This window comes from Kogia breviceps, chromosome 8 (assembly GCF_026419965.1).
Source record: "Kogia breviceps isolate mKogBre1 chromosome 8, mKogBre1 haplotype 1, whole genome shotgun sequence".
Classification (NCBI taxonomy): Eukaryota; Metazoa; Chordata; class Mammalia; order Artiodactyla; family Physeteridae; genus Kogia; species Kogia breviceps.
In genome coordinates, this window is record NC_081317.1 from 19,976,680 (window position 1) to 19,990,456 (window position 13,777).

A 13,777-nucleotide genomic window follows, 5' to 3' on the forward strand; every position below is an offset into this window, starting at 1 on the left:
AATTTGCATTCTGAATCCAGGAGGCCCCGATTCCAAGTATGTCAAATGTAATTAATTACAGCAAACCTTCTGCAACTGTTTTCAAATGCGGTGTTAAAGGCTCTGTGTGCATGAAACACATAGCCCGGGTCCACCGAGGCACGCTGGGAGCTGAGGAGGAACAGGAGACAGCAAGTGCCGTACCCAGGTCCTCAGAGTGGGGAGGGCAAGTTCCCATGACACAACAGTTCAGGACAAGCCCCTCACGGTGAGGTTTAGAGCAGGGCATGGGCAGCGCATCTAAGGAGCTGGATTCAGGGCCTAGCCAATCACCAACTCCACATCTCGGTTACTTCACTTTCCTCAAAGGGCTGCGGAGAGCCTGGAATTTGGCATCCATCTGAATTTGAATACAACTGCCCCCTACAAGCTGTGTGCCCTTGGGCAATTCCATTCACCTCTGAATCTCAATTCTCTCAAAAAAGGGGAGGAGAGAAGAGAAGAGAAAAGAAAAGGGAAGAAAAGAAAAGAAAAGAAAAAAAAATCCCTACTTTCCAGGGTGATTGTGTTAAATGAGATAATAGATGTTAAATGCTTAGCCCAGTGCCTGGCATATAACAAGCCAACAAATGTGCAATGATTATAGGTCAAGGCAGACAAATGCTACTTTGCAAAAATCAAATGAGATAAATAAGAATGCTAAACTTCAGTCTTTTGACAGAAAGAGTTCCTGATTAAAGAAAAAAAAATTTGTAAGGTTGAATTTCCAACACATAGCTCAAGCTCCTTTCAAACCACTGAGAGCAGGAGTACTGGGCTGGAAAGTCAGACCTGGGTTCAAGTTGCACTTTGCCACTCCCTGCAAGGTTAGTCACCCTCCTCCAGGTCTCTACACGCCAGGGGAGCTAGGTAACCTCCTCACCTGCCACTCTGTCCACTCTGGTTATATGCCCTCTGGGTTTTCTAGAAACCTTGCTTCCTAAATCATTACAGGGAGCAGACCTGACTTCGTAAAAGAATGGCTTCCAGCCCCACAGGACCCAAAATCCATAGCCCCTATGGATTTAAAATTTTATGGGTTTAAAAACCCATAAAAACCTGGGTTTTTAGCCCAAACCAGCCCTGAGCTGTACTCTGATTCAAAAAGACCCTAGTTAAAGACTAAAAAGACTGAAATTTTTTGGCAATCAGAGCAATTGTCAGGGGTAAACTTTTAGATTTGTTTTTGCTCATCTTTTTAGGTTTACTTTCTTCCAAAGTGTTTAATTAATGTTTAGGGGAATGGATAAGCAAAGTGAGAAGCAGTTTAATTTTTTCCCCCTGAATTACTAGTCTCTCTCTCTCTCTCTCTCTCTCTCTCTGTCCCTCTCTCAAGTTCCCCATTACCCCTCCATTTTAACCACCTAGTTGTGATGATACCTACACCACTACATCATCTTTCCTTCTCAATCCCAAACTCTTGAGTCTTGTAGTCTGTCCAGTGACCTGATGAAGCTGCCCTGTGACCTGACCCTGAGAAGGCTACTCCCCGTCTCTGGGGGATGCAGGTTGCCTTAGATCAGCACAGTCCAACAAGAATGTAATATAAACCACACAGGTAATTTCAAATTTTCTAGTAGCCACATTGTAAAAAATGCAAATAAAAGCAAGCAAAATTAATTTTAATAATATATCTTATTTAACACAATATATAAAATGCTATCATTTCAACGTGTAAACTGTATTTTAAATATAATGACTGAGAAAACCATAATTCAAAAAGAGTCATGTACCAAAATGTTCATTGCAGCTCTATTTACAATAGCCAGGACATGGAAGCAACCTAAGTGTCCATCAACAGATGAATGGATAAAGAAGAAGTGGCACATATATACAATGGAATATTACTCAGCCATAAAAAGAAACGAAATTGAATTATTTGTAGTGAGGTGGATGGATCTGGAGTCTGCCATACAGAGTGAAGTAAGTCAAAAGGAGAAAAACAAATACCATATGCTAACACATATATATGGAATCTAAGAAAAAAAATGTCATGAAGAGATTAGAGGTAGGATGGGAATAAAACACAGACCTACTAGAGCATGGCCTTGAGGATATGGGGAGGGGGAAGGGTAAGCTGTGACGAAGTGACAGAGTGGCATGGACATATATACACTACCAAATGTAGGGTGGATAGCTAGTGGGAAGCAGCCACATAGCACAGGGAGATGAGCTCGGTGGTTTGTGACCATCTACAGGGGTGGGATAGGGAGGGTGGGAGGGAAGGAGACGCAAGAGGGAAGAGATATGGGAACATATGTATATGTATAACTGATTCACTTTGTTGTAAAGCAGAAACTGACACACCATTGTAAAGCAATTATACTCCAATAAAGATGTTTAAAAAAAAAAAAATATATATATATATATATAATGACAGATCTTCTAGTCATTTTTTCCTACTAAGTCTTTAAGATCCAGACCTAGAGAAGACATAATTATAATTCAATAAAAAATAAATAAATAAAATAAAACCCAGTGTGAATCTTACACTTAACGGCGCAACATGCGGCTGGCTAGTGGTTACCAATACATATTGGATGGTACAGACTTAATAAATAATCTCCATGAGCCCTTTTAGCTCTAGACTCCTCTGATGCAAAAAGACTAGCCTCACAACAAATTTCACCTCAAGCTAGTAACACCCCAGAGAAGTTTTCCTTCCCTGAGGCCTCATTTCAGGCCAGTTTTAGTTTCAGATCAGTTTCACTTTCTGCTTTTCCAGCATACATTATAAGAAACACCCACATAATGTACTTAAATTTTTATAGTTATTTTTCCCCAGTTGATGAAATTTTTTTTAAAAATCTCCAGCATCCAAAAATGTCTTCATCTAATCTCTCTGGGTATTCCAAGGGCTCTGGCTATGTTCACTTGTCTCGCAAAACTCTGAGCCCAAAATAAAACAGAACACAAATTCCCTGCAAAATTTCACCTGATAAAAATTCCCATTCTCAATTCTCTGTAAGCATGTTGGGGCTGGTGAGAATTTGTCCAGGAGGAGGCTCAAAGCTGAGAGGTAGAATGGCTAGCCCCTCGGGCATGCTGTCTCGAACAATAACACATCCAGAAAGGGAGCCAAAACAGCTTCTGACTTTTAATGTTACCAGCAAACGGCAAGCCAGGGGCTTGCTGAGGGACACTCAGATCTCCTCCACTTGGTAGGAGTCATTTCCACCCATAGGGGAGATATGAGATTTCGTTTCTCCCTGGATCCCCCCCAGGACCAGGGCTGGCCCCTGGGAATCAGAGATTCCATCCCTGACAAAGAACTCGCTTCACTAGAAAGCAAGTGTTCCCGTGTTTTCTATAGCAGACTGGGGAGCGGAGTATCACCTGACTCCATTTTTTCTCTTTAGCTTATATGTGAAGCCTCCTTCTGCTTTGTCAGCCAAAATATTTATATCATTTTTCTGTTGACTCAATACCATCCTCACCTCAGCCTCCCTCCTTTCCTTTTTAAGAAAAGAAAGGAGTTGTCACCAACATGTTTCTCCAGCTCTTCCCTGTTTATGAAGCATTTTTGAGTCCGTTAACACATGGGATGCTTGCAAGAAGCCTGTGAGGGGTATACAAATAGGCTGTTCTCCCACTTAGCAGATTAACAAACAGAGGGTACACCGGGGTATGCAGACCCCAGTGCCTTCTAGGGCGCAGCAGGTCACATACAGGATCGAAATCAGAGGAGGTAGGAAACTGACTCAAAACAGGGAACACATATACTGCAAAGGCTGAAAAGTTCTGAACTTTTTAAACCTTAGGCCAGCAAATCAAATCAAATAAAAAAGATAAGGGGCCAATTCACCTTGTGGGCACCCATCTGTGACTCTGGGTTTATACAATCTACCCAACAGGATACTAATAATTAGTGATTAACGCTAGTTATAAAAATTAACACATATAAAATAAAAACAAAACAAAATAACCCATATGTAGGGCTTCAGAGTTTAAAAAGCATTTTTAAATATGCTGTCTCATTTCACTCCTTTGAAGGATTATGTCCATCTCAGGTGCCAGATATAGAAATTAAGATGCCCAGGGACTGAGGAACTTGACTATGGTCTTAGAGTGTAACCTGTCATAAACCCACGTGGTCATCCAGGAACCCCAGGGCCTGCCCTGCCCCTCTGCCACGTCATCTACAGCACAGGAGTGAGAGAGCGGGCAACACACCACCCAACCCAGTGGCCCAGCCCCTGCATCTCCCCTTTGATCACTCAGGGATCAGACAGAGAAGCAGGTTACCCAGCCCTGCTTTGATGACAACCCCAAGGGTATCTAATTACAACAGGGAAGGGAGGAGTCAAGATCCTCTCACTATTTCTCAAGACCAAATTAATTCCTTTTGACACAGTATATGTGCAAATAGTAGGAAAAGCACTGGTTGAGGAATTAAGAAATCTGAGGCTTGAAGTGGGAACTCCACCTCTCCTCCCAGGTACGTGTGTGTGTGTGTGTGTGTGTGTGTGTGTGTGTGTGACTAGATCAGAAATGACAAATTGGCTTCATGTGGTAGCATCATAGCAAGAAGGGCTCTGAGGCCACTGGCCAGATTCAATGGAAAAGACTGCCATGATTGATTACCAATGTCTGCCACAGGCTTAAAAATGGGGAGTGTCGGCATGCATATTACTTATTTACCATCCCTGGATTAGATGTACAAATAACATGCCGCAAGTGAAAAGCACTTTGCCCTTTACAAAGCTTATTTTCTCCCATCCCTCGCAACTTTTCACAAGAACCCTGTGCCACACTTATTATCTTTATCATCAATATCATCACCACCTTACAGATAACGGAAAACAAAGTGTAATACTTTGACAAAGATCACAATATGATTAAGTAGTGGAGCAGAGAGGGGCGCGGAGCCTTGTCCCTTCAACTTCAATCTGTTTGTTCTACCCTTGGAAATGTCCAGCTGGTGTTCTGCCACTGGTAGGACAGCTCATCCATGTGGCCATACAGAAGGGACCACTTGTTCACAAGGCTTCACCTGCCTCCCACTGGTTACTTCTGCCTTATAGAGAAGGGGCCCCAGCAAGACACAAAACGAAAGGGGTGCTAATTCAGAGTTCCAGATGCTTCTTCCCAAGGCGAAGTTCCAGCCTCACTGTACAGGTGGAGAAGCCAAACCCAGACATAAGCAAGGTAAAAAAAAGGGCAGAGGGCTTCCCTGGTGGTGCAGTGGTTAAGAATCCGCCTGCCAATGCAGAGGACATGGGTTCAAGCCCTGGTCCGGGAAGATCCCACATGCCACGGAGCAACTAAGCCCGTGCGCCACAACTACTGAGCCTGAGCTCTAGAGCCCACAAGCCACAACTACTGAGCCTGCATGCCTAGAGCCCGTGCACTGCAACAGATAAGTCACCGCAGTGAGAAGCCCGCACATGGCAACGAAGAATAGCTCCAGCTCACCACAACTAGAGAAAGCCCACGCGTAGCAATGAAGACCCAATGCAGCCAATAAATAAATAAATAGACAGACAGATAAATAAGTAAATATTCTAAAAAGAAAAAGGGCAGGATTGGAAGTCCCTAATGTCACAGTCCACCCCACCAGGAACAGGACACTCTATATCCTCAATTCCAAGGTGCCTTAGACTGTTAGATACACCATCGATTTTATAATAGCTTTTTGAGATTAAAAAAAAAAAAGAGGGAGAAATAGTGCTCTAACAGAACACATCTACTGTAAAACACATTCCAATTTCAGAAATATGAAAATGTGGGAACTTGACCATTGAGGAAATACGGGATCCTGTGCTCACCTGCTGACCTGGGCCATAAAGTATTAACAATGACAGCATTTTCGAAAACTTACAGAAAAAAAAATTAAGCAAATAAACAGAACATTCTCATTTTCTCCCATAAATTTTCCCTGAATCTTTGGCATGTGCAAATGGGAATCCGACCAAAGGTGGGGTCTGGTTGAACATCAAATCACACATTTAGCTACTTCACATCTAAGGGGCACACGTGACCAGCTGTTCTGCAAACAGCTCCCTGAAGTCCAATTCCAGGGCCCATGGCCAAGACCAGCTCCTAGAGCAAGGACAGGGTACTGTCAAGTCCCTTCCACCTCAAGGAACACCCCCCTTTTCCACCTCCGTAGACATGCTGGGTCCCATTTGCCATACCTGCAAATCTGGATGATAACCCCAGATATGACCCCCAACCATTTAAGGAAATGGTTTACACAACAGGAGCGAAGGGGGATGGGGAACTTTAAAAAAAGTCTCCACGGCATGTAAAGTCAAAGGAGCCATCCAAGGAGCCCTGTCTGATTTATTATTCCAAGGGAACCATGGGCTTCAGAGCCAGCTCTAAGAAAATCTATTTTCTTAGATAAAGAACACAAAACACTGGTGTTGACCAAATGGCCAAACCCCAAACTGGTCACCTACTCTTCACCAGACCCAAATCCAGATGATCTGAGCTTTTTCCAAAAAATCAAATTAAGTCATCAAACATTTATTTATTGAGCTGCTGCTCCGTGCCAGACCCTAAAATGAGTAACCCATGATCTCTGCCCTCAAGGAACTCACAAGCCGGCTGGCGAGACAGAATGCGAACAACCAACTCTCATCTGTGGGCCCAGAGTACCTGGAAAGTACTGCAGTTTGGGGAGGCTCAGGGAGTCTCCACAGAAGGGGACGTGCAGGTAGGTCTCATGGGGCGGGGGGTGGGGTGGGGGTCTGGTTTCTCATGGAGCAGAGACAAAGGAGGGAAAGGGCACAAGAGACAGAAGGCCCAGTATGAGCAGAGAAGCTCAATGGTAGACAGTTCACAACGAATTAAGATTTGTCCCTTTCAACAATGTGCCACAGGCTTTGAAACAAATCCAGAAATACTTGGAGGAGCCAGAGCATCCCTGAAATGAAAGCATTGAGACCACTTTTGACAAGAAAGATGTGCAAGGTCCAAGGGATGTCTCATCCTAGTCTGTTCTAAAATAAAGCAACAACCAAAAAAGCGTACGTTTTCTGTTGCTACCTAACTCTGCCTATTAAAGATAAGTCATCAAGTTTCCAGAACTACCAAAACTCTTGTCACTGGCACTCAATCTCCCCAAATGGAGACCACTGGGTCAGGCATTACTGACATGTACTGACCATCTTCTAAGGACAACCTTCTAAGGACTGGCTGGATGCAACACATGAATTGCTTCATTTAATCATAGAACAGCCTTTCAAGGTCAAGATTATTACCCGCCTTTGCCCAGATGCAGAAGCTGTGGCTCCAAAACCGGAGGTGACTTTCCCAAAGTAACATAACGCCAACCACACAATGAGGCTGGATTTTAAACTCTGGTCTGGCTGACCTCAAAACCACCTTTCCATTTCACCAACTGGGGGAGGTGTCAGAAATTTTCTATGCTTCTAACTTAAGGCCTATCCTAGGGGGATTTCATGGTGGTTGCACAATCAATTCAGAAATGGATTTCACTGACAGACCATCTTTGCCCCTGGATCTCCCCCCACCCTGAGGACCCCAACCCTGGTCCTACCCACCTGCTGTCTTCTTCCACCTTAATCCTTCTTTCAGGCAATACTTGATTAAAAACCCACCTCCTACGACAGCCTCCTGTACTTCTCGACTTCAACGGCACACATGCTGAGACACAACATTCTGGAGTTGCTAGCCATCATTTGTCACTTTTAACTAAAGCATTCTGGCCTAACCTTGGCAGAAGACTGCTTTGGGACAAATAAAAGGGGGGCGTGGACCACTTTAGCCAGAAGAGGCTAAATGGACGGAACGCATCACCACTACAGGCTGAAATGCCTCAGAGCATCGAGGGTTCAGAACGAAGTCCCACCAGCAAACACCAAGAACTTTCAAAGATGTGTCATAACCTTTTGAGGACACCCAGTAACAACAATGAGATGGAACCCTGGTCTGACCCTGTGCTATCCAATACAGAAGCCAGGAGCTACATGTGGCTACTGAGCTCATGAAATGTGGCTAGTCAGAAAAGACTTAATACCCCCCCAAAGAAAGAATGTAAAATAGCACATTAATAATTTTTATATTAATGAATACTGAAATGATAGCATTGCAGATATACTTTGGGTTAAATGAACTATATTATTAAAATTAAATTCACCTGCTTCTTTTTAGTTTTTTAAAGTGTTACCAGAAAATTTCATTTTTTTAATTTATTTATTTTTGTTGTTTTGTTTTGTTTTGGCCATGCCGCACGGCATGCAGGATCTTAGTTCCCAGACCAGGGATTGAACCCGTGGCCCCTGCAATGGAAGCACAGAGTCCCTCCAGGGAATTCCCCAGAAACTTTTAAATGACATACGTGACTCACATTTGTGGCTCAAGTTATATTTCGACTGGACAGCGCTGGCCTGACACATTTAAAAGATGAGGAGACCAAGACAGCAATTCTAGAGTTTTTAGGAAGGGCACACACACAAATATATAGACATTCGCTCAGAGTCTGACTGGACTTTAAATATAGCACAAGCATGAACTCTTTAACTCCACAAAAATTCCTCTGGCAATCTGAAGTAAAAGTGAGGACTGAAAGTAACGGGGGCTGCTCTCCCTCCCACCACGACACGGACCCCATGCTACTTAAAGTCTCCATTCCAGCCACAGAACCTGGCAAAGATGCTGTTTCACTGTGGAAAGACATAGCACCTGTCCTTCCCGTCTCATCCAAGGCCAACAAGCTGAGGTGTGTGCCTGACTGCCGTGCAGCGGAGACTTCTTCACAGCTGGCCCTTCAGGCAGACTCAACCAGGGTGACAAAACATGTGGGCCAGGACACCTACCCCACTGGGTTCATGTGAAAGTCAACTGGGATAATAAATAAGAAAATGAAGTGTAAACAGAAACATGCGATGTTCTTGGATCACATCACTGTCAATCATCTAGACCAGTATCCGTCAAACTCTTTTAACCGTGACTCACGATAGGACTTACCTTTATCATGCACATACATCGGCATATGTAAATAAAACTAAAGTTTCATGAGACAACACTTACCTTCAATACATAGCTCTGCTTCTGCTAGTTTGTGTTCCCCTGTATTCTATTCCATTCTTTTTTTTTTTTTCATGCTGATTGTGACCCACTAAATTGATTTTACAACCCACTGATGGGTCATGATTCACTGCCTAGCCTGGGTATGGTGAGTAAGAGGTACACTCCCCACTCTGTGATGGACACTGCTATTTGACCACTGCACCCCACTCTCCAGAATATGGGAGTCCAGATGTGACCTCAGAATCCTTCTCAACACAGTGATCCAGGCAGCTATAGCCCATTACTTGGAGTCAGAATCAGAGAAGAAAACTATTTATTAATATCTTTGTTTTGATCCAAAGCTCTCATATGACAAATGCAAAAACTGAGGCTCAGAAGGAAAAAGTGCTTTGTCCAAGGTCATACAGCAAGACTTTGGGAGAGCTAGGGCTCCCGTGTACCCACAAAGCCACTTCACCTGCCACCACCAGGCAGGAGACACGTGAAAAAATTTCCAAATTTCACCATGACCGTGAAAAGTCAGCCTATACATCCAGTGAAACACACAAGGAAATTCTCATCACCCCACCAAGGAGAAGACATGAGGGTTCTGAGGTCAGAGGAAGCAGCAAGCCAAGAGCTGAGTCAAAGGTGGGGGCAGGGGGCGGGGAAATTGTGTCTGACAATGGAGTAGTTTTTAAACTCTGTTTCTCAAACGAAACAAACCATTGGCTATTTATTTTCTAGGACCAGAGAGAGGTCACACTTACACTGACCAGCCATCTTTGTTGCTTACACTGACCAGCCATCTTTGTTGCTTTCCTTCTGCAAAAGCAAGAGCCCTTGTTCAAGTTCACCTCTGTGCAGGGCTGAAAGTATAAGCAAACCCTTCTTCTTAGCTTGGTCCAAAGTCAAGCTATAAAGCAAGCCCTTGAAATTTCAAACCTTATTAGAAAAAAAAAAAACCCTCCTTAGGCAGAAAAGCAAAACATTAATAAGAGTCTCCTCTGTGAAACTGAGCATAAATGATCTTTCACCAAAATAACTCAGCCCATCATCAAATTACCACCCCTCAAGTCCAATCTGCCAGATTTTTTGCCCAATATTAAAAAAGAGTTTGGTGAACAGACATGACCTAACAAAAAAATCAGCTGAAATATCCATTTCTGGTCACACTTCCATCCATGATAGGAGGTGAGAGAGGTATGGCCCAGGTCAGGTCTCAATCCTGAGAGATGCCAATAGAAACAAAAGAAAACTGACCCCGCCCCCAACAGTGCCAGCATGCACCTCTATTTCCTTAACAACAAACATGATCCGAATGACCAATTAAAAAAAAGAAAGAAAGAAAGAAAGAAAAAACAGACCTACAAAACAGAGATGATTTTCAATTTCTAGCCAGGAGTTCCCTTTAAACCGTAGACAACACAACAAAATTTCAATAGAATGGAATGAAGGAATCTGAGTTGTGTGTCAGGAGATCCAGGACACACAGAGGGATGTGCTGCAATACTTTTATTCCTTGCACCAGAAATAACCTGTTATCTACGATCCTGACTTTTTCTCAGATGCCCGGTAAGGGTGCCCAACCCACCCCTCCCCAGTCCAGGGCACAGCTCTCCTCCATCACTTGCTAAGCTGGCCCTACTGTCTCATGAGGCCTCCAGAGCCCTTGGAAATTATAAATTCTTTGACCGTCCTAGGCATCGGCCTAAATAATTCAACAGAGAAAAAATTTTTAATTATGCTCTATTTAAAAAAAAAAAAAAAAAAAAAAAGCTCATTCCAAATGTCAGAATGTGGCCAGTCAGCCCTGAAGGATTTTGTTACTAAAAAAGTAAAAATCTCCCAAATGCAATGGTGCTGATGGGTAATGTCGAAACTCTGTCACTGTCAAATATATTTCACATAATTTGTATCCCCTTAGAAAACTGAATTTCCAAAAAACGGGGATGGGAATCCATGGACTGGGGCCATCATTTCTTCTAAGACCAGCTGGTGACTGGCGAAAGGGGATACGGTTTCCTGTCCTAGCCCTGTGTGACCCATCATCAGGTCCCATCAAGATCCCACTCCACAAATGCTAACAATATTTTCCCCTCCTTCTGGACAGAAAAATTAGAACTTTTTTTTTTTTTTTTTTTTTGGTGCAAAATCCCCAGCAAGTTCAGATACTAATTTATCACAAATAACCCTTCAACTTTGGATAAGTACCTTATTTTCCTCCGTTAAATTTCAATTCAGTCAGTATTTGTCTTCTCAAAGAAAAAAAAGAAATTGGGGTGGGGGGATTTCACCTTATTTGATTCTTTTGAAGGCCAAAAAAACTACATCAAATACTATTTGCACATATGCTTTCATGTTCCAAAGACAAGTACCTTTGGGTTTGGCTTTTGTTTATATTTTGATTTTTTTCCTTAAAAAAAAAATTAAATTTTGATACTAGAATCAGCTGAATTGGTGTTTTACCCCATTTTTTCAGCAAAGTAAGTATTCTACTAGAGAAGATGGATAAAAATCAGAATTTTCACCTCCTCTCTGTTCTTCTCTCTTTTATCTTTCCTTAAGTCAGTAAAATTTGTACTTAAAAAAAAAAAATCACAGACACCCCCCCCCCAATGATCAAGATTAATGGATTTGGATTTTCGCCCCATTTGAAAGTAATCAAATTTGTGAAAAATACCAAATGCTAATGAACTATCAACCCCACATCACAATCAAAGAGGCTGAAACCAATCCGGCTTTTTTTTTTTTTTCCAATAATAAAATTTTCAAATTGGAAGACTGAGCAAGCACACAGAAAGGAAAATTTTCTTCCTACCAAGGATTCCTCAACCCTTGTATTTATCAACTGATTCAGTTGCATGTCATAAAAAATGAGCTTCTGTGAATCCACTGTTAGTTTTTTCATAATAATGTTAATTATGCATATCTTATTTTAATGGCGGTCTCTCCTACAAATCTGTGGGCTACTCAATTTGTATAATGTAATGAATTTACATTTCTTTTCCACTGAACATTGCTCAGAAAAGGTTTCTGACATTTTCTTGATAAAACAACAACAAAAAAAGAAATGCCTAGACCTTTCAGGAAACAAAATCAGAAAACAGTCTTAATTATTCCATCAAAACAAAAAAAAATAACACAAAACCCAACAAATGCAGGGAAAAAAAGACAGGATTTCACTCTAACTTTTCCAGTTTCTGTTTTTCTTTAGAACCTTGGGATTCAAATGCAGTAAAACATAAATGAAAAAATTTTTTTTAAAACCTACAATTTTTGGGTGTGTCCAAAGCCAACATTTTAGGGTCTATTTTCTCTTTTAAACCCTTCCTTCTTGGAAATAGAAAAACTTTAAATATTGCCAAATGGCAAAATTAGTCTTTTTTGCCCGCTGAGCTAAACAAGTTCCAAATTACAATGAAGTACAATTTCTAATTGCTTCAATAAAGCCAATTCTCCCAGTTTCCCCTAAACTCAACAATTTCCCTCCTTTCCTCAACCCAAATAGTTTTTTTCTCAAACTAAAATGAGTTGGGCAGCCAAACTGACTTTGGTTTTAGAAGGCTTTTTGCTTTCTCCCCTTCAAAAACTAAATTCATTCAAATTCCAGCTTAATTTTCATTTACATATTATCTGGATTTGGCTTCAGAAATAAAAATTGTCTCTATACTCCTGGAAAGATCAAAGTGAAAATTGTCAACCCCAAAAAGAAAAAAAAAGAATCTCTTTCCCCTCCACTGTCTTATAGAGCAAACTTTTGAAAAAATAAGAAATAAAAAATATTTCTTTTCAATTTTAATTTTTTTTATTTACAAAATAGTATCCTCTAGGTGGCGTCGTTTTAATGGGAAAAAACTACCGTTTGAAGAAAAATTAGAAAAAAAATTGAGAAAGGGAAATATGGCCTAAAAAAAAAAAGATTGTTGCAAAGACAGGCGACCAGGGGGGAAAGACCTCCCGGGGGGTCATCAGGGACCCCGAGCGCACAGAGGGTCAGGGGGAAATTGCAAATTTGGGGGGGAGGGGGGAGAGCTGGAAGGGGTTGTATTTTTGCAAAATGTGAATTGTCCAAACTGAAATGGCTGCTCTGTTCTCTCGCCGCTTTGTTTTCTGGGCTCCGGTCCGAGCCAGGGGCTGGAGGGGGCGCCGGGTGGGGGCCCGAAAAGACCCCCCCGTCACCCCCACCCTCCTCACACCCCGCGGCGCCCGGGGGGGCTCTCCAGACCCCGACCCTCCCGTTTGCGCCCACAAAAAAGCCCGCAAACGTGCCCAGGCACTTTGCATTTTGCAAATCTTGCAATGAAGTGGCGCAGCGCCCCGGGCCCCGGCCCCCCGGGGTCCCCAGCGCTGTGCATGCCCCCGGCCCCCCGTCGTACCTGCGGAGCCGCCGCGCCGCCCGGCTGGTTCATGGGTCCGTGCGGGAGGAGGCGGCCCCGGCGCGTCCTGCTCCTCCCGGGCCGGGCTGCTGGTGCGCGCACAATGCCGCCGCCGCCGCCGCCGCCGCCGCCGCCGCTCCCTCCTCCGCCCGCCCCGCTCAGGCCGGGGGGGCGGGGGCGCTGGGGGCGCGCGGGGGGGGGCGCCCGGCCCTCGCCCCCACCCCCGGCCCTCACCCGCCGCCGCCGCCGCAGCCGCCGAGCAGCCCCTCGCGGGCCCGCGGCCGCCCCCCGCCGCCCTGCCCGCCCCCGGGCCGGCCTCGCCGCGCGGCCCGCGAGCTCCGGGCCTCGGCCTCGGCCTCCGCGCCGCCGGCCTCCGCGCCGCACACAAAGCCGGCCGGCCC

The 13,777-nt window shown here is 43.8% G+C and overlaps 1 protein-coding gene across 13 annotated transcripts in view; it reads right to left on the reverse strand.

Annotated features, from left to right (window-relative positions):
• Nucleotides 1–13,512, reverse strand: part of ZNF618 (zinc finger protein 618) — a 180,926-nt gene extending 167,414 nt beyond the window's left edge. For 8 of the 13 annotated variants that reach the window (XM_067040911.1, XM_067040901.1, XM_059071237.2 and 5 more), the window contains exon 1: nt 13,377–13,492. In XM_067040911.1, coding sequence (XP_066897012.1) covers nt 13,377–13,409 — 33 coding nt within the window. In that variant the 5' untranslated portion in view covers nt 13,410–13,492. Of the gene's footprint in view, nt 1–13,376 lie in introns of all 13 variants that reach the window. The other 5 variants (XM_067040907.1, XM_067040908.1, XM_067040906.1 and 2 more) reach the window with 2 other exon arrangements.
• Between the last annotated feature and the right edge of the window lie 265 nt (nt 13,513–13,777).